The sequence below is a fragment of the Gymnogyps californianus genome, chromosome Z, assembly GCF_018139145.2.
Source record: "Gymnogyps californianus isolate 813 chromosome Z, ASM1813914v2, whole genome shotgun sequence".
NCBI lineage: Eukaryota > Metazoa > Chordata > Aves > Accipitriformes > Cathartidae > Gymnogyps > Gymnogyps californianus.
The window spans coordinates 56,850,759-56,871,208 of NC_059500.1; the positions used below are offsets into that span (position 1 = coordinate 56,850,759).

The 20,450-nt window shown below is 42.7% G+C and overlaps 1 protein-coding gene across 1 annotated transcript; it reads left to right on the forward strand.

Annotated features, from left to right (window-relative positions):
- The first annotated feature begins 1,567 nt into the window (after positions 1 to 1,567).
- On the forward strand, positions 1,568 to 8,894 carry BTF3 (basic transcription factor 3). The gene is made up of 6 exons (XM_050912773.1): positions 1,568 to 1,659; positions 2,011 to 2,079; positions 4,958 to 5,071; positions 5,267 to 5,468; positions 7,958 to 8,014; positions 8,534 to 8,894. Exons 2-6 carry the CDS (start codon positions 2,011 to 2,013, stop codon positions 8,578 to 8,580), a joined length of 489 nt encoding a protein of 162 aa, XP_050768730.1. The 5' UTR covers positions 1,568 to 1,659; the 3' UTR covers positions 8,581 to 8,894.
- The last annotated feature ends 11,556 nt before the right edge of the window (positions 8,895 to 20,450 follow it).

Sequence of the window (20,450 nt, forward strand, 5' to 3'; positions counted from 1 at the left end):
ATCAATAAAGAAGAATAAATTGATCATTAACATAGTCTTACAGAAACAAGAACAAAGGGAATAGTTTACACAGGATATTCCAGAGAAGAACCGGTTTAAGAGGCATTAAAATACAGGATGAGATGGCAAGGTCAGTAGTATTTCTACTGATGCCAGGAGACCCATTGGGTTCAGTTGCAGCGATGATGGGGGCAGGACCATGGAGCAACATGGCTTCTCCTCTCTCGTGTCACTCAGTGAGCATGGGTAGCACTGATGGGAACACCAGGCTTCTTCCCCCATAAATCTGCTCCTGCACCCTGCTATGCAACACAGGTTCAGACCCTGCAAAGACTGCTTAGCTTTCTGCACGGTGAGAACCGTTGCTGGAGCCAGACATGTGAGTTCCTGATAACCGTGAGGTTAGTCCCACCAGACTCCTCACAGAGAGCAAACTGAAACACATTAGTAAACCTGTGGAGGACCGAAATTGTAGACTGCGAATGATCTCTGCCCTGAGGAACACAGGCTGAGGAACAGGGTTTACAAATACTCAAACGCAGCAACAACTGCTTGAGTTAGAGCCTAAGAGGTGTGCATTTGGTTCTCAGAACAGGATTCAGATAACAGAGACAGACAGTACAGGAAAAGGGCACGTTAAGACCTCAGTGATGGAAAATACCGCTACGGGAGAGAAGCTCTGAGAGAACCAGTGAGCGCAAGCAGAGCGTGTTCAACGGCCAGCAGAAGGCAGTTGCGCACGGGTGCCTGATAACATAAAAGAGGATGCAAAGCCAAAGCGACAAACACCTGAGATGGAAGGAAAGCAAAAGGAGACGAGAACTGCCACATGGGCGGTGGCGACAGCCTTGCGAAAAAGAAAAAAGCCTCAGTCGTTTGGATTTGACATGGGCGGCCGGGTGGAGGAGTTTCACCCGAAAAGCCACGACGCGGAGCCCCCGCGGTGCAGTACGGCCCGAGGCGGATCGCCGGGGGAAAGGAGGAGTCACGGCGGGGCTGAGCCGGGGGGAGAAAAATCACGGACATGGGGAGGAGGTTTGCGTTACACGGGCAAGAAAGAAACCACAACGCTTACGTGTTTTGCAGGAAGAAAAAAAAATTAAATAGATAATGCCAGCTCGGGGACGGACCCGTCCGTGGCAGAGAGCGCCGCCGGCGAGGCTGCCAGCGGCGGGGGAAGAGGGACGGGACGGGACGGGACGGGACGGGACGGGACGGGACGGGACGGGACGGGACGGGACGGACGGGACGGGACGGGACGGGACGGGACGGGACGGCACGGCACGGCACGGCACGGCACGGCACGGCACGGCACGGCACGGCACGGCACGGCACGGCACGGCGAAGCAGACCGATGCCGCCGGGAGCCCGCAGGCACTACAGCCCAGCTCCACCGCACTAATAAACCGGCCTGGCGGCCTCGTCCCCATCTCCCCCGCGGCGACCCCGCCCCTCTCCGAGGAGGCTCCACCCCTCCCACCGACCGCGGAGGGGCGCCCCCTACCGGCCCAGGCAGCGGCGCATGCGCTGTGCGGGGCGCTGTGCCTTCCTTCCGGCCGCCATCTCGCTCCTCTCCGCGTGCTGCGCCCTGTCCCGCGCCCCGCCCGCGGCCCTCACCTTTCCCCCCCGCTCCGGTGCCGCCGCTTCCGCCCCGGGAAGGTACAAAGGAGACGGCGGGGGGCGGCTGGGAGGAGGTTATTGCGCGGCCGAGGGCTGCCGATCGATAGGCGGCAGTGGCGGCGGCGGCGGCGGCGGTGGTGGTTGGGGGAAGGCGGTTACGGGCTGGGCCTGAGGGGAGCCTCGTCTTGTCTCGGCGGCGCTGCGCTGGCGCGAGCGGACCCCTTCCCGCCCCTGCGGCCGAGCTGCGGCGCCCTCCTGCTGGGGAGGGTGTGCGGAGGCGTGTAGTGAGCGGCGGCTGCGGAGCCCCTTGCGCCCATCTGCCCCGCTGCCGGGCCCGCCGCCGGGCGCTTCCTGACCCGCCTTCCATGGGCGCTCTTGTTGTCTCCGCAGATGAAAGAAACAATCATGAACCAAGAAAAGCTCGCCAAGCTGCAGGCCCAAGTGCGCATCGGTGGCAAGGTAGGAGCCGCCTCCCCACCCTGCCCTCGGGACTGCGCGTCCCTACACACGCACCAGGCCTAGCACGGGGGGTCCTGGAAACTGGGCTGGGGAGCAGGCCGAAGTACTCCTAGCTTGGCTTGACTGTCCTCAGAGGAACCTGCGGTGCTGCAGGGATCTCTAGAGTCAGTTCCGTAGAAGCAGTATGTAGTAGCTGAACCTTCAGCCTTTTTGCTTTGGGTTGTTTGTAAGATACTACGGCAGACTTGCAGCCTGTATTCTTGTATGGGCTATTTTAGAAGGCATGTAGGATCTGAAGCAAGTAGACCTTACAGCAAGTCAACTCGGGTGTAGTTTTCATAACAGATTATAGAGGGTTATGTTCCGGACTCTTATCAGAAATCTTTAAGATGCCCATGGCTGGTTTTTTGCCTTTTAGGACAAAGTTGGAAATTCTGTACTTGTCATATTCTTGTAATTGTAGATTAACATGCTCAGAAGACCTTTTTATTTTGTTATGACATCTGAATATATGCAGCTGTGTGCTTACTTATAATCTGAAAATAAAGAAGTATGTTTAATAAAGTCTTATGGTAGTAAACATTTTAATTACAGTGTCAGTTTTAAGGCAAGAATTTGTTAGTAATTTTTTTATACCTGAGGAAGTGTACACACAATATTTTAGAATACAAACTATTCAACAGATCTCTTCCTGGCAGAATTTCCAGGAGCTTTCATTCCTACGTTGAATTTTTTTTTTTGTCTTTAGCTGGAGATTTAGGCAGCCTTAAATCAGGGTTAATGTAGCCATTAACTGGCTTTGTGATTTTGCATATTCTTTGTATGGGTTACTGGTTAAGCAGAGAACTGCTGTATTGTATTGATGATTGTGTGCATGTTACCAGTGTGTGTTTATTGACTATAGAGGGTTTTAATGTTTGTCATGTAAGAGCATGCATTCAGCTTACAGCCCTTACAGCTCTCTGGTCAATATAAGTCTTTCAGAGACATTAAGCATGGTGGTGGTGCTGTCTTTCAGTTTTAAAATTGACCTGTGAAATACTTTGAATGCCTGAATTTGGCTTTTTTATTTGTTTTATAATTGGAAGTTATTACTGGGATTCTTCATGGCATTGTCACCATAGAAGTTGAGATGGGTGTGGAGGAGGCAAAGGGGGAAGAGTCACTTCTTGTGAGGAAAGGTTGCACATTGCTTCTGCTGGAAGATTTTCATGAAGTTGCAAGGCTGCAGTCTTACAAATAAGCTAAATATGATGTTTAGGTGGAGGGCTATTGTAGTACTTTGTTATGTGAAATTTGAGATTTTTGCGTAGAATATAGCTACAGCTAAATATCATGGCTCTTCTTCCAAACCTTTATAGAGGAGCGGCAGGCCAGTCTGTAGTATTCCATTGGTGGCCTGCTGTACCCACTCCTCTTTATTATAGAGGTAGAGGGGTGTGAACAGCATGTCTCAGCATGATCAGGATAGAATTTGCTTAGTAAAAACCTGTAATCTTCGGAAGCTTAAATCTGTGGAGATGAAAGCAGCAGCTGCTCATTTAAATTAAACTCAGATTGTCTGAAGTTTGCTATCTGTTCAATACAGATAAAAAGGAGGTACATATTCCTACATAGCCTTTGGTTCAAGACATCATTTTTTGAAATTTATTGAGAGGTCTTTTGTCCAGAGAGACTTAACGTATGCCTCATCTGGCTCAATTCCTGGGTAGTCAAGGTACTAAAATAAAGCCATTTCTATTGTTTTAGTAGTTTTCAAATTGCTACGTGCGCTAACCTGACAGTAGCAGGGAATGAATATCAAGCTTTCTAGACAGATGACTAAACTTTTGAGCTGTAGTCTTCCAAGTGTTAATTTCATGTGAATTTGTCATTAACATTCCTCACTGTTTGTAACTGGATTATGTTAGAGGTGTTAGTGTCCAGCCAGTTTTCTAACTTCTACCAGTTAACTCAAAAGCTACTGCAGCTATTTATACAGCCAGGCAGCAACACATTCTCTTATTGTTAGCATGTTGCAGATGGGCAACTGGAGTAGGAGGACTTAGATTAGTAGTTACAGTGTGTCAAAAAGGAGCTTAGTTTCACCTACTCCTAGACATTTTATGTCAGATTTTACTGAAGCCTTATGATTGTGGCATGAAGTATAGAGTGACACTTTCTGCTTTTTTGTAGGTATAGATATCTTCTAATATGGGACAGTTATTTCCTTGGAGAAATCTAGAGCTCTGTGTCTGTAGGGGAACTTAATCTTTGCTTGTTCTGCTTTCTAAATGGGTGGTCTGGAATACTATGTAGAAGTATTTTTTTAAAACATATTTATAAAATATTTTGGGAAAATAAGTGTTCTTCAAATATGTAAGTTCATCAGATGGGAGACATCTATTTGGAATAAAAATTGACTATTTTGAGTTTTCTCATTCATTTGTTAATGATGTGTTGATAACTTTATGGCCTCTGACTATTATCAAAATTTGGCTACAATACAAGAAATATGATCTAAGGAAAAATTCATAAGCTTCAGAAATTACCTAAATCTGCTCATTCTTCAGTTTTATGCCTATGATAACAGACAAGGGTAAACTTGCAATTTTTCCTAAGAAGCTGCAGAATCCCTATGAGTGTGGAATAAACATTCTCTGGTGCATTGTTTCCTAAAACCTCACCCTTCTCACAGACATGCAAAGCTTGCCTTATAGCAAGGGAAAGACTGCTGCAGTGCAGTTGGAGGGGTGGGGTTCTGTGCACTGTAACACAGAAGTAGAACTTTGTGTGTTAAATTGATTTGTAGATGACTGCAGAGTAGTTACACGGCCCTGAGGATTAGAGTTTGTGAAGAACTACTTAAGTATTGATTTTTAACTTTTTTTTTGCAAAGGGTACTGCCCGCAGAAAGAAGAAGGTTGTCCACAGAACAGCTACAGCAGATGACAAGAAACTTCAGTTTTCGTTGAAGAAACTGGGAGTCAACAATATTTCTGGAATTGAAGAGGTAATTGCTTCAAAAGAAAAAATACTTTTCTGTATAGAAATAGAAAATGTATCAAAATCAGTTTACTGGTAAGTAACATCCTAAACTTGTCTGTAAATTATCAGTAGGTCTTTATTGAGCTTTAAGAACTTACATTTCATGTTAAATTGAAAAATGTTGCTAAACTGCTTCAAATACTGGATTTTTGTCTTGCAGGTAAACATGTTTACCAACCAGGGAACAGTCATTCACTTCAATAACCCTAAAGTTCAGGCATCTCTGGCTGCTAACACTTTCACTATCACCGGCCATGCTGAGACAAAGCAGCTGACGGAAATGCTTCCTAGCATCTTAAACCAGCTCGGAGCTGACAGTCTGACCAGCCTGAGGAGATTGGCAGAAGCCCTACCCAAGCAACGTAAGTTGAAACTTGTACGCGTTTCTCGCTGGCAGCTGACATGAGGCTTATTTGTGTAGCAGCAGTGAAATTCAGTGCACTCTTGCTGTCTGCAAGCATGTTATAAAATGCTTATAAAGAAATGGAACTCTTAGATCTTATTTATAGCTCAAATCCAATGATGAGTATAACCAAATAAAGCAGAAGCACCTGTTAGCATATCTTGCAGCTGGTCTAGGGCTGGAAAGCTGTAGCCAGACTTGATTTTGTGGTAGTTTACTTCTTGATGTGACTACCGTGTTTTGACATACCTCGTTCATTAAAGCTAGATAGATGAGTTACTCTGGAAGAGTTATGTTTTAAAAAAGATCAACCTTGAGTATGTCTGTTTTAACACTTTGAATGGCAGCATAAGTAATGGGGACAGGGACTTGAGGCCAGACATCTTGCAACTGCTTTGCTGCTTCACGGATATGGTGAAGATATTTCTTGCCTGGGCTTTTTGATAGCTAGGAGGGAATTACACAGTATTTGTAAGGAAGTATGTTATAATTTCTGTGTGTGTAGAACAGTGTAGAGGACAGGACTGGCATGACCATTAAGCTAGATACACCAACTTCCTATTCCATCCTTAAATTAGTGAAAGAACATGAACACTTGTTCTTCTTAAGTCCCTCCTCTACTTTTCCCACGCAGTTTTAGGTATGTGGTGTGTCGAAAAGGTGCTGCCGCTACAGGGTGAGAATTAGGAGTGAAAGACAGGCTTGTTGACACTGGGAACATTCCTTGTGTCCTGCATGTACAGTCTCGTAGTTTTCTGAAATATCTTACGCCCATTCCTTCCAAGGTATGGAACATTCTAAACACAGAGAAAATGGGAGAAGGGTATCATTGTGTCCAGTTTCTGGTAGTTCTGAACTGGATTGTTGTATTTTTTTTTCTTCCTGTGCTTTACTGCCAACAAGACAGCTTCTATTTCCATTCCTAAAGTTGATGATGCTTCCCCCCGTCAACTTCCCACTGAAAAAATTGTGCTAGAAGTAGTCTTCAGGAGGTGGAGCTCAGGTCCTTCCTTCCTAATGTCACCTGCGTGGCTTCCTTGTGGTAGTAGTAGGGCTTGAAATTAAAAAAAAAACTTGAAGGGTTTAAAATGATCCCCAAAGATCTCTCTTCTCATAACAAGGTGAGTATATTCTGGATAAGCTAAATTGTGCAGTTTTAATATTAGAGAAGCTTGTTTAAAGTGCTTGCTTTGTATGACCTAGTAAATGGCTATTCCTTTCCGCTTTGGGTGGATGCCAGAGTAGTTGCATAAAACTTTCCATTCAGCATTGTGTGCTAGACTTGGAAGCCTGACATCGAAGACTGAAGTGTCTGTGATGATTGCATTTGCAGGTGCTAAAGTAAACTTAGTCTGGTCTTTGGGATGAGAGAGAATGCAGACAATTTAGGAGGAAATAACATGGTTTGCTTTTAAAATGTCGTATTTGACCCTAAGATAAACTTCAGCTGTAAAAGCTTTCTGCTGTTAAAAAACAAAGGGAGTGTTAGCGGTGACCATGTCCCAAGCTGTTTCACACCAAAGTTTATGCATTCATCTGTTTTGGTTCTCTAGAAATCAGGGTACAGGTCTAGTATGAACCTATCTCTTTCCTCGTGCTTGTCTTGAAAACTGAGAAGGTTTAATTAGGATAAAACTGAGGTGATAGAGAGTATGAGACGGCTTACCCTTGGTAGCACAGCTAAGAATAACAGTAAAAGTAGTGGCACAGGCACCTAGGGACCCGAGATACCTATTCTTGGCATTATACTGCTGCAGTTCAACAGATGCTCATTGGTCTGCTACAGTGGACATGGTTGAGTCTCACTAGCTCTGGCAAATACAATGGGAATGGTTAAGAAATTACTGAGTCAGCAGAGATGTGGACCAGAACACGTGGTTAACTCAACCATCTAAGTGTAAAATTGTGCATCCAGTTCCATATTCCTCTGACTTTGCCAGAGAACAATAGTATCTTTAAGTACCTCTAGTCATGTGTGTCTGCCTGCAGCTTCACAATTATACCTCGGTTTTCCTTGAAGGCCTAGGATTGTAAGATCCTTTCTTTTCCTTAAAACTTGATGTAAAACACATAAACCTTGACAAACATGAGTAGTCAATAAACCAAGCTGCTTTTAAGAGAAATTGGTAAAATCAGTATCTGTACTTGTAGCTGAAAATGATTACCATGCAAGGCACTCAGTATACCTAGATACAAGATGGTGACTAGTAAGCTGGTTTAGCGTGCATATTCTCATTTCACTGCTGGGCTGTTTGAGCATTATCAGTAACAAAGGGAATGTGAACTTCCTAGGTGAGTTAAGATTTTTATTCAGCAGGGGAACTGGATAAAGCATTGCAGTTTAGATCAGAATCTTTGTTAATGTTTTCAAAAAACACAAAGCAGAACAACTAATCAAGATGCCTATGGTGAGCTTGACTGATGCTTTTGAACTACTTGCTCTTGCAGCTGTGGATGGAAAAGCACCACTTGCTACTGGTGAAGATGATGATGATGAAGTTCCAGGTAAGAATAAGCATGCAATGGAGGAAAAGGAAGTTAATTTTGTTGAGAGATAACGTGTGTAGCATAGGATTGAGCCAAGGATGGTAAGAGTATTGACTAGTCACTTGCTGTCACAGAATTTATGTGGGCAGATCTTTTCATTGTTTTCAGACACCATGAGAGACTTACTGGTTTGAGCTAGCATTTTTGTCATGTGTAGAAGTAATAGCTATGGCTAAGATAATTATTTAATGTTCAGTAAGAAGGGTGGGAAGAAACTACTTTTTCAGTATCACTTTGCCCAGTTGTGGGTATAGTGAAGTTGTGCTTTATAATGAACCATCCAAAACTTACTTGGTTGAGCAAGAAGAACGAACTATGAAGCTCTTAAAAGTTACTTGGTCTGCATTTTATAAGCTGAAAGTTTTTTATGTTGTAAGCACTTGATATGAAGTAGAACTTTGTGAAAAAACCAAACGCAAAACATTCGGCAAAGTGAAAGTGGGTCAAACTTTAATGTCAACGTTCTTCTTTTTCTAGATCTTGTTGAAAACTTCGATGAAGCTTCAAAGAATGAAGCAAACTGAACTAAGTGTCACTTTCTGAATAAAGTTAAAAACTTGAAAAAGCTACATGGAGCTGCTATTTTATATTGTGACTGCTTTGATTTTATTTTTATTTCCTGATGAGATCTCAAGATCTGTGATATTTGGAAACTCTTGAACCTGCAGCTCTTTAGTTACTGCTTGTACACAATATTATTTTTGTGGCCTGATTGAACAAACCTATGCTTTGAAGTAAGTCAGATTGCTACCGAATCTCTGCCTAGACACAATTTTTTGAGTAACTTGTATACAAGCAAAACCCGATCTTTAATGAACTTTGGCATACAATAAAAATATAAAAGAAACTTTCTGGTGTGGCTTCTTGTCAGAAAAGCAGGAAGAAAGATTGGCCATAAATATTAAACAATCATAAAAGGTCTTGCTTTTCTGCAGAGCATCTTCCTTTTGCTGTCTTAGAAGACTGGCTTCTAAAAAAAATTTTCTGTGCATAATGGAGCATTTTGGACTTTTGGTCAATTCCCAGTGTTTGCAGGTCAGAGCTACATATACTCTAAGTCACTTCGTAACCTGCTGAATTTAAGAAATAGATCTGTATTCTAGAAATAATTATTGATGTTTTAATATAACATATATGTGCAAGTTGAGAGAGAACTTTGCTTGGCCTTGAAGAACAGTGGCAAGCTGTTGGCATCTTGGGGGAACTAGGTACTAATGTTAAATTCTTATCTTCAGGGAGTGTTTAATAGATATTTCCAGGGTGTAACTATTTAATGAGTTAAATAATACTTTCCCAGTATTTTAATTTTACTTGTCTGAAAATGTCAATTACGTGGGGGAATGAAGTATAGGAAGGGGAAAAAGCCTTAATAGAATTGATAATGGCTCTTAATTAAGTCTGTATTTAGCATCTTCAGATCTATTAACTAATAATTATATTTGGATGTTTTGGGAATATCTTCTTTCTATTGCTTTTGTGTGTTCCAGAGAAAAAGAGAACTTGTTTTTTGGGCACAAGGAAGACTTTTTAAATTCCAGTCTGACCTTTGCATAGCTGGAGCTTCCAGGGGTGAGGGCTGAACTTCATGTTTGGGAGTCTTTGGTGTTAATGATAGAATCAGATCACTTCCATAACCGAAGCCAAGCTAGCATAGAAAAACACTCAGCTACCAGCCTTCTGAGGTTGTTGCTAAAGCAAATACTTCTGGAAGTGGAAATTCGTCCTGACTTGTGCAGGATAAAAGTCAGGGTAAAACTTCGCTATAGCCATAACAAAGTTCTTGTGCCTGGGAAAAGGTGGGGCTATGTCTGACTTGCCAAGCGTGTTTGTCATGGTGTAAGTCTTTGGTGTTGTGAAACAGTGGAGGAACTTGTTCAGGCCGTGCAACTCCTGTGGTTTGAGGTAAGAAAGACAGCAGTCTGATGTGAGCATGACATGACCGAAGTCAGTTTACTTGTCTCAGTTTGCAAGTACTTTATCAGTAAATTACACTTTTAGCATTGAATTAATTAAAATAAAAAAGTACATTCATTGAATTGGGGCAATAAGGTAGAAAAAGTAAACTATGCAAATTTGAGTTTTGAAATGAGGATGGTGACTTGAAGCTAATTGCCCTGTAAAAGGTAAAAACCAAGTTCTACAGAGTTGTTTACCACGCTTCCTGTGACCTGTCGAGGCAATAAATGCGTGCTGATTTTTTTGAGAAATCAATAAATGTGTTGCCCATTCTGCGATTCAAATATGTAAATCCTCAGAAATACTTCCTTTAAGCCACTGTAGCCCTTGCTTATGAAATATTTCATACTGGTTTCTGTCTCATGAAGTGGCTTAGTGTCTTGCTTAGATGATCTAAACAGTGTTAGCCTTTTCCCCACGAACAGACATAGTTGGTGATTAAAAAATAAGATCCTTGCTAAAACAGTATCTTTGAAATGCAAAATAATGCTAATCCAATGATAAGCAGCGATGTGACATGTCTGTGGAAGTCTACATGCTAGGTATGCTCTCAATCAGGAAATACTGGCATATCCCTGCATCCCCAAACTGTGACTGAGGATCAAGATATGATCAGAATGTGTTCTTGATTCTAGCAGATTCTAAATGGAAGTAGTTCTCTTGTTGGAAGTTTATAGTAGTCTTCATGTCTAACACTTAAATGCTCAGTCCTGGACTCAACGCTGTGGTTATTTTCTCTTAGTAAGGAGTTTGGTTATGGTCTTCCTAGTCTGTCATTATCTGCTAGAAACTGAAAATAGTTGTGTTGATGTTTCTCATTAGCTTGAACTTCTATGTAACCACACTGTCATTATGCCATTACGGATTCACATCTGTAGCCTTGCTCAAGGAAAATGGCTTCGTATCTCCATTCCAAGTATCTTGGACAATGGAGAAACAAAAACAGATGCCTGCATTTCTATTGAAACAAAGGTTGGTTTGAGCTTTTTATTTTTAAAAAGCTAAGGGAATGCTCTGGTTCTGTCACATCAAGCTTTGTAACAGCTCAACTCCGATGCAGTAGTGGGTACTAGTGAGATTTTTTTCATCATTTTTGCAACAGATTTTTAGAAATAACTTCATAATTGTTGATCTCATGCTTCAAGGGCTTTGCTCTGGTTTAAAATTAGTGTATTCTAATAAAACAATTAAAATCCTTCTGGAAGATGGTAAAACTATGTATTTTATTAAGCTAGTGTAGTGCATATATAAAAATAAAAAGTTCCCTTCTATGGTTTTAAAACAACATTGTTTTTAAAGTTCTAGAAGGCATCTTGAGTTATTGTAGTTGGATTTTTTTTTTAAAGTCTTGTGAGTTTGAGGTTGTGTCTCTTAGGAAATGTTCCCAGTGAGAATTTCACATAATTAGTGCATATTTAACATACGTGACCAAGGAAGATCACTTGAGTTCGTTTAAAATGTTCACAGCTCAATACCTCAAATACCAAATCAATACTTGTTATCTTATTATGTTGATTTGCCAGGGGTGTGGGGGCAGTTCACGTAGTTCCCACTTGCTCTTGTGAAGTTTTGTGCTAGTAATGTGTTTTGTGGGTGGAACATCATATAGACATTTCACCTTCCCTAAAGTGGTTTCCTGTATCTCTGCTGAAAACTTAGATGTCATGTTATGGTACAGATAGAGTAACAAAGGACATCTGAAATGAAGAGAATAGCTTGTATTTGTTGTAAGAGGCAGTGGAGGATTAAAAGAAAAACAAGATGTGATCAGAACAGGGGCTAGGAAAAAACCTTGTGTGTGTGAATGTTATAGGTGGTGGGAGGTGAGTGGGGGAAGTTAGTATTTTTCAAGGGAGGTGGGGGGAGGGTGATTGAGAAGCCAGAACATGGAAGCTGGTTGATCATCCTGTTTGTGAGAATGGATTCGAACAAGTTACAAAACTAGAGAGTTAATATTCAGCACAGATAGGAAAGCCTACAGGGAAGTCTGTGTTGATGACGACTGGATTACAGCCTTAAGTGACTGGCAAGATGGTGTTATACGTAAAGAAGAGAAATTTTTAAGCTAGATATTTGAAAATATTAACAAATACTCCAACATGTCTTGGGATTTCATAATACATGAAATGTGGCTCCTGATTTTTCTAAGCTATTCTTTGTTCCTTTTCAGATCTATAGTTTCAGCTGCATCCAGCAGTTTGTGAGAGTTGCTGAAAAGGTTTTCCACTGGATGTGATAGTTGAAAGATCCTGACCTGTAACAGAGATTGGACTCTGGGAGGAAGTCTGTTTTACAGAAAAGGAGCTGGCCGTGCAGCTGAGCCAAGCTTAATTAGCTAAGGTGAACAGTCTATAGCAAGAGGGAGTGTCATGATGAGTTTGACTCACAGTCAAACTCAGTAACTTTAAAGATGGATAAAAAGTGGATGCATCTAGAAGTTCTGAGAATCAGGAGTGTAACTATTTCTGTGTATTATAATCAACTTTAAGCTGTGGTTTGTTGGTAGCATAAGCTACTTGCAATCTCATCATGAAAGTCTTTCATTGCTCTGTTAATCTGCCTTCATGCATGGATTATCATTAGAGAAGAATGTTACTGAATAGAAGGAAGACAGCTTATGCAATACTGTTACTGTACTGTCTTGCTGTAATCTGTTTTTTTGTGAGAAGTAGATTTAACAGATGCAACTTGCGTATTGCCTTTACGTTGCAGTGAAGGTATCCTGGCAATGAAAAAGCCATTCTAACGATGTTTGTGTAGTGCAGGGATTAATAACGCTTTTACAGATGACTTACAGCCCAACCTTTTGTATTACTAATGAATCTGAACAAATCATGGGTTAATTAGTGTTGTAATGGTATAAGCACTAATCATCATTTTTATAGCGTATGTCTATTATTTCTTATGTAGGCGGAAGGCAGAATTCTAGGACATCTTACTGCTATTCAGATCCTGGGCTGGTTGAAGGTCAGTTTGATCATGCAACACAGTGCTTTTGCTTTTGGTATTCAATAACCAATGTTGGCAACGCTTTTCTCACACAGTCAGGGATTTGCTGTGCTATGCAGGATATTGACAGATAATGGTGGAAGTATCTGCTGCACTTGAAATCCCTATTCTACATTGTGTTAAGTAGTGGGTTTTTTTGAGTACTGGAAAAATATAGATGTGGGTTGTGCCCTAATCTCCCAGTTTTTAGGAGACACCTGAAGTTGAGTTGAACAGGTCTCTAACCAGAGAAAGTAAGACCTATACAGTTGTTTATGGAGCTGTACCTGAGTTAATAGTATCTAGCAGGCTTATGCTGGAATCTCAAAAATTTCAGCCATGTGCACCTGAGCAGTTTCCTACTTCACAACCAATATACAACTTGTGGCAAGTGTTTGCACCTGCTTATTATCACTGGGTTTAAAATGATGCAGTAAGATTAAGTAAGATTTGAAGATGTTGGAAGCATCTAGTGAAACAGGAGGAACTCTTGGTTTAAGCCACAGCTCCAGGAACTGTGGCTAGTCCTGCTATGCTTTCCTGTTATTTCCAGCAACTGCATCAGGCAATTGCAGAGGTAACTGAGTAGGGCTTGAGGGTCAGATCTTCTCTCAGCAGTACCATTTTGTGGGCTGTTGTTTTGCAATGAGTTCCTATTAACTATGCATAAGTAAGACTGCTGCCACCTTTAAGGGTCCAGCTGAGATCCAGGAGGGCTTCTTGCACTCTTAACTTGTGACTGTGCAGGACAAAGATAACGTAAAGATGGTTGTGTGGGCCAAAATCTATGCTAGATCTGTGACATTAGTGTTTGACATTGACATCTGTGGCATTACACACGTGTTGAGTGTAACTGGCAGTCCCAGTAGAATGATGTTGGTAGTGCATGTGGTGATTAAGTTCTTCCTTGTCTCTTCAGTATTGTTGCCTCTGCAGGACTAGCAGTGTTGTCTGAAAAAAATCAGGATTCTTTTACCCCGTGTGCAAAAAAGCCAATTAACACACACAGTGGAGATATTTGTTTGTTTCATGCTTGCGCAGAGATGGGTGCTAGGTGGTAACTCCACAAAGCTAGCACACCTGGTTAACGCACGGTAAAGCATTTTATACATTCCGAGCAACAGTTATCAGTATTTTTACAGTTTCACTTAGTTGCCCTACTTCCTATTGGTTCTCGCAAGCCTCATCTCCAGTTCAAGTCGCAGCATCCTCCTTTTTTACTGCGCATGTTCTCTGAGGAAGGGGTTTCTGTTGGTAGGGGGCTCTCCCTACCCGAGGGCCGGTTTTTTATTATGTTAATTAGGATAGTTCACTCAAAGTTCAAGTAGCTCTTTGGTTGCGCTTGTGCTTATCTTGGTATTTCTTTACCCGGCTGACTTATGGTGTCATCTTGTTTCTCTTCTCAAGTTGGTGCCTCGTTCACTAAGTATCGTCCTTTGTTTTGGTTCTCACATCTCTCCAACAGCAGGAGTTAAAAGCGGTAATGCCTCATTAGAGCCACTTACACGAGCAACATGGCTGTGATACATACTGAGCAGACTTGATTGAGTGGGAACCATTTTTACAATATTTATTATGAGCAACTATGTTTTAAGGACTTCTGCATTTGTGCTGATTGCTAACACTGTTTGGCGTCACTTATACAGGTCAGTCAACTCACATGTTGTTGTGTTATAGTTGGGGGATTCGTGTGCCCCCACCAGTCATGGGTCTTATGTAAACATATGGTGAGAGACAGTGCCTCAAGGCTCCTGATCCTGTAAAGGTAATGTGAACATGAGTGTTTGTAGGATTCATACCTAAAGTAAAAATGGGATGAAGTGAAAAAGATGAACAGTTGTGGCAGCAGAGTGGCAGGCTTACTGATTTGAGGTGTCTGTTACAAGTTTTTGTCCCTGGGACAGTTGGTGTCCAAAGCAGCAGGGAGGAGTTAATGTGAAAATTCATTTATTTCCCTTCTCGCTGCTTTGCACGACATAGTGTTAGGAATCAGGAGATGGTGCAGTTCTTTCTGGTTTCGGGAGGTTCCTAAACAGTGTGAAACCAGCATAGCCAGCTCATGCAGCTGGGGTTTACCTTTAGCATATGTTGGCGGCAGCATTTGGATAAACAATCCCAATGTACATCTGCAGCATTTCATGCTCCAGTAATTCCTACCCAGGGGTGATGATCTTTAAGACTTTCTGTGTGTGGGTTTTTTTACTGTTTGTAGAAGCTGGAGTAGCCTACAGGTCTCAGGATTCACTGAGTCATCTTCTTCCACCAGCATACAAAATTAAGACTTGCTTAGATGTGACCTGGTGCACGTATACACTGGTGTCTAGGCTGACCTCTGTCAGGAACTGTGGACTAGATGGTTTGTCATTCTGCTTTAGTGTGTCAGCCCTCTCATTTGTGAATAGACCCTCTACTCCATTATATTTTTCCTCATATTTTAGCGTTGTCCTACTTTAATTATTTGTACCTTGAAAATTAAGTGCTATTACTTGTTTCAAAACCTGGAATTGTTTTTACTTTTGCTTTTTCAATTATGTCCCATCTTGGTAGCTCTCTGGTTTCATCAGGCAATACAGTATATTTGACAGACAAATTATGTCAGCAGGCTGTAAGTTAAATTCCAAGGGGGACTTGAGCCTTCAAGGATGCACCAGTATATTTTCTGGGAGGCTGTGGATCTTTTTGAAGCCTTCACATTTTACGTGGGCAGAAAAGCATAACGCTTCTAAACAAAAGCCTTTTTGGAGACAATGGCAATGTTGTTATGCCTGTGATCTTACCCTGTATTTGTGATAGACATTATACCACAGATGCAGAGTAGCTACGCAAGCTGTTTTTGTGGTGCATTTTCAGAAGCAACTGTGTTTTAAGTCTTTTAGGTTATAACATTTAACATAATCTAGGTGTTGTCTAATGGCTACAAATGCGGGGTGCAGGGATTTATAGGACTTAGCCAGAGCTTGCCCATTTTTCAACTGTGCTGGAAGCCTGGCTAAATGCTGGCACATCAAGTTTGCCTGCAGATTGCACATCATCCAGTGTCCTCTAGCTGACAATAATATAGAAAGGTTGAGTCAAGCCATTGGATGGTATGATAGGTCCTCCTGAAATACTTGCAAGTGATATATACTAGAATTTGTGTGAAAGTGATACTGTCCTGTAAGCTGTATTTTCTCTTTATGAAATAGAAATGCTGACATGCTAGAAAAAGTTGTGGGCTGTGAAAAGCATGTCATGTGGCTGTATTTGCCATGTTGTGATTTCAGTGCTAAAAAAAGAGCACGTGCAGTTCATTACGTAATGAATCAAAACAATATACCCCACAATCCAGGTCAGGATATTTTTTTCCCAGAGGATTATTCAGAGATTATGTAGGTTTATTCTTGCAGGAAAAGGATGAGCTGTACAGTGCAGTCCCACAGCTGTAATCCATCTTGTTGCTGTGCCCAGTTTACATCACCCTTTTTGTTGGGCTCTGCAACCTTCCCTGCTGACTTCTGCCTGCATAGTTGGCTTCATCACTGCTCATCTGTTGAAGATGGACTGACATGCTTTACAGTCCTGTATGCCTGGAGAGTTGCTAGCTTAATTTGGTGACAAATCACCATCAACAGAAAGATCTATTCAGATGTCATTGCTAGGACTAACCCCTAACAATATCTTTGATCTTTGAAGTTCCAAGTGACTGGATTCCTAATTCACCCAGTTATACATTGTATTGGGTTTGCATGGTAAGGTTTTGGTAGCTGGGGGGCTACAGGGGTGGCTTCAGTGAGAAGCTGCCAGAAGCTTCCCCTCTGCCTGATAGGGCCTATGCCAGCTGGCTCCAAGATGGACCCGCTGCTGGCCAAGGCCAAGCCCATCAGTGACAGTGGTAGCACCTCTGGGATAACATATTGAAGAAGGGGAAAAAGTTACTGGGCAACAGCAATTGCAGCCGAAGAGAGGAGTGAGAATATGTGAGAGAAACAACTCTGCAGACACCAAGGTCAGTGAAGGAGGGGGAGGAGGTGCTCCAGGTGCTGGAGCAGAGATTCCCCTGCAGCCTGTGGTGAAGACCATGATGAGGCAGGCTGTGCCCCTGCAGCCTGTGGAGGTTAACAGTGGAGCAGATATCAACCTGCAGCCCGTGGAGGACCCCACACCAGAGCAGGTGGATGCCCGAAGGAGGCTGTGACCCTGTGGGAATCCCATGCTGAAGCAGGCTCCTGGTAGGACCTGTGGACCCATGGAGAGAGGAGCCCATGCTGGAGCAGGTTTGCTAGCAGGGCTTGTGACCCCACAGGGGACCCACGCTGGAGCAGTCTGTTCCTGAAGGACTGTACCCCGTGGAAAGGACCCACGCTGGAGCAGTTTGTGAAGAACTGCAGCCTGTGGGAAGGACTCATGTTGGAGAAGTTCATGGAGGACTGTCTCCCATGGGAGGGACGCCACGCTGGAGCAGGGGAAGAGTGTGAGGAGTCCTCCCCCTGAGGAGGAAGGAGCGGCAGAGACAACGTGTGATGAACTGACTGCAACCCCCATTCCCTGTCCCCCTGTGCTGCTGGTGGGGAGGAGGTAGAGGAATCGGGAGTAAAATTAAGCCCGGGAAGAAGGGAGGGGTGGGGGAAGGTGTTTTCAAGATTTGGTTTTATTTCTCATTATCTTACTCTAATGTGACTGGTAATAAATTAAACTAATTTTTCCCCAAGTCGAGTCTGTTTTGCCCATGACGGTAATTGCTGAGTGATCTCCCTGTCCTTATCTCGACCCATGAGCCTTTCATTGTATTTTCTATCCCCTGTCCTGCTGATGAGGGGGAGTGATAGAGCAGCTTGGTGGGCACTTGGTGTCCAGCCAGGGTCAACACACCGCATACATTCATTGGCAGACGGAGAAGTGTACTTCCTGAACGCGTTAGGTGCTGCACAGCAGGAAGTGCATGCGAGTGGAACTGCTGTAACAATACTAATGATGATCATTCTAGTGACGGGCTGTGTCTGCACTCCAGTGATTTATACTGTTGTTGTAAAGGAAAAAGTCTGGTACACAATGTTCAGGAAAAACTCTACTGGAATGCCCCTAACAATCAGCTTCCTAGTGAAAAAATGCAGAACAGATTTTAGTCTATCATCACAGTAAATACAGTCTGTCTTTTTTTTTTTTTTTTTCCTGTCCCTTATACTTTACAGTTTCATGAGAATATGGTGTTGCATCTGGTTCATGCTAGGGATTAGCTACAGCTGTGAATGTGAACTGCTTAGGCACAACAGGTTACCTAGAATTAGGGTAAACTTTCATGGTTGCTCTACTTCTGACACTTCTTGTTCCAAGTACTGTTATAAAACAGTTGTGGAAAATAAGTAGTAGTTCTGGCCTTAGTTTACAGCTACTCTTCAGGCTGCGAGTTAAGTAGTATCATCATGGTTTAAAGAAGTGAGCTTCAAGATTGCTTAAAGGTTACTGGAAGAATGTAGGACCGAGGCACAGTAAAACAGCTTTGGAAATCCAAAACTTGTGCATGCCATAGGTAGAAGTTTGTTGATGTTTCTCAGCCAAGTAAGAATAAGGTTCAGTGGCTGATTTCCATCTCCTTGGAGTTGAGTAACAGTATTTCCTTCTGCAGGAATACCATTGCGATACCAACTGTTGAATTCTCTGAAAAAGAGTGCCATGGGGGAGAACTTGCATCATGGCCCTGGGACAGAGTTTGCCTCTGGTACCACAGTGGGGAGCTGTGATCACCTCGCATGTATCTTGGAAAAGGTGGAGAGCAGAGGCCCTGTCTTCGATCCCTTGGCTCCCTGCTGTGGGCACCGGCTCCCTGTGTGGCATGAGGAGGTGTAGGATACTGATTTTTTTTTTTTTTTTTTTTTTTTTTTTAAAACCAAGGTAAAACTCATGGGAGGCTAAGGGGAGATGAGGCTCTACCCTGGGAAGGTGTGGCAGGAGGTTGCTGCTTTCTCTAACTGTCTCAAATACAAGTGGGGAATTCAAAGTGCAAGACACAAACAAAGAAGGCAACAGAGTGGAACTAGTAACAGCCCCAGGGAAAACCAGAACAGACAGGGAAGAGTGTTACAAAGTGCTCATCGAATTTACATGCAAATAGTAATGCTAACATTGTACATGATTAACTCCTCACTTGACTGAATCCTGTCTGGATGAGAGCATGTAGATTTAAAGTTATGTTTCTGTCACCTGACACTGAGGGGACAGACAGGTTCTTTTAGGGATCTTTGGCAGAATGATGATGGCACTGAGTTGTAGTTACAACTAAAGCTTTTTTTTCGTGACAAGATGATATGATTAGTATAGCACAGAATTTATGATTAGAATGACACAGGATTTCTACAAGCAGAATCAATGTAGTACAATTTATAAGAAGCATAATACAGAATTTATAATACAACTTAACTTATAATTTCTAATCACCTGGAACCTCTGCAGATCAGGTTGGATCTTAATACATGTTTTGCTGTATCAATATAACAATCATAATCTAGACTGGAAAATTATATAAAAAGATGAGTCACTCCCTCTGTCCTCAGAGGAAGCAGACGATGGTGGAGGCATCCCTGGCCACTGGGGGTTCCCAGGACTCACTGTCCAGCAGCAGTTCTGGTCCAAGTTCCCCCGTAGGACTTGTAACTGCTTGGTTTTACAGACAGTGCTCTGGGTGCTGTTACGCTTCCCTGTTCTGTGACGGGGTCATCAACAACACCAGGTTGGCCGGGTGGCTGGGACCTTCAAGGTCGGCAAGGGAGTAATCGGCCTGGTGCTCAGGAACATGGAGGCTGGTAGGGAGGGGAAGAAGAAATCTGTTTGGTTCATCTGCTTGGTGCGCAGGACCTTCAGGGCTTGATAATGAGGAGAAAGGGAACGAATATGTGACCTGCTCGGTCCCACAGAATGGCTGCTTGCCTTATAAAATGGTGTTATGCAAATGTTAGTTATGGTAACCACATTACCAGGGTTTGGGAGCAGGGGGTACTGGTCACAGTACCTTTAAGAATCGCTTTACAGACAGCATCTTAACTTCTAATCAAATATTAACAATCTGTTTATGGTTATTCTTCACTGTCTTTGTTGGAGACAAAGTTTCTATCTCAGCCATTGCATAACTGTGAGAAAGCAGAATTTCTTTGAGCAGTTACGAAGTGGATGTGTAAAATTTTGTTTTCTCCTTGGTAGAATTATTTCACACATATATTATTGCCCTCTACGAACAGAGCTGCTTGCTGCTTTAGCTTGCTTTTACCTGCCTGCCAGACAGATAAAGCTTGTCTGTCTTGCACTGTAAGGTTTCTAAGCTGTTGCAGCCAGTAGTAGCCGTAAATGAATGTTGATTCTGACAAATGTCATACCTGCTGCATTGCAGACCTAGAGTTCATTTGTTGTGTACTCCCTCTGTTAAATAGACCAGAATGCCCTGCAAAGTCAAACATGAATGAATGAGACAAAGACTTTGTGC

What these genes read in the sequence shown, in the direction of transcription:
- BTF3 (XM_050912773.1), top strand. Translation starts at nt 2,011, where the DNA reads ATGAAAGAAACAATCATGAACCAAGAAAAGCTCGCCAAGCTGCAGGCC. An exon ending in AGAAGCCCTACCCAAGCAAC is followed by an intron (nt 5,469 to 7,957) that starts GTAAGTTGAAAC and finishes TTGCTCTTGCAG; the next exon opens with CTGTGGATGGAAAAGCACCA. An exon ending in TGATGATGATGAAGTTCCAG is followed by an intron (nt 8,015 to 8,533) that starts GTAAGAATAAGC and finishes TTCTTTTTCTAG; the next exon opens with ATCTTGTTGAAAACTTCGAT.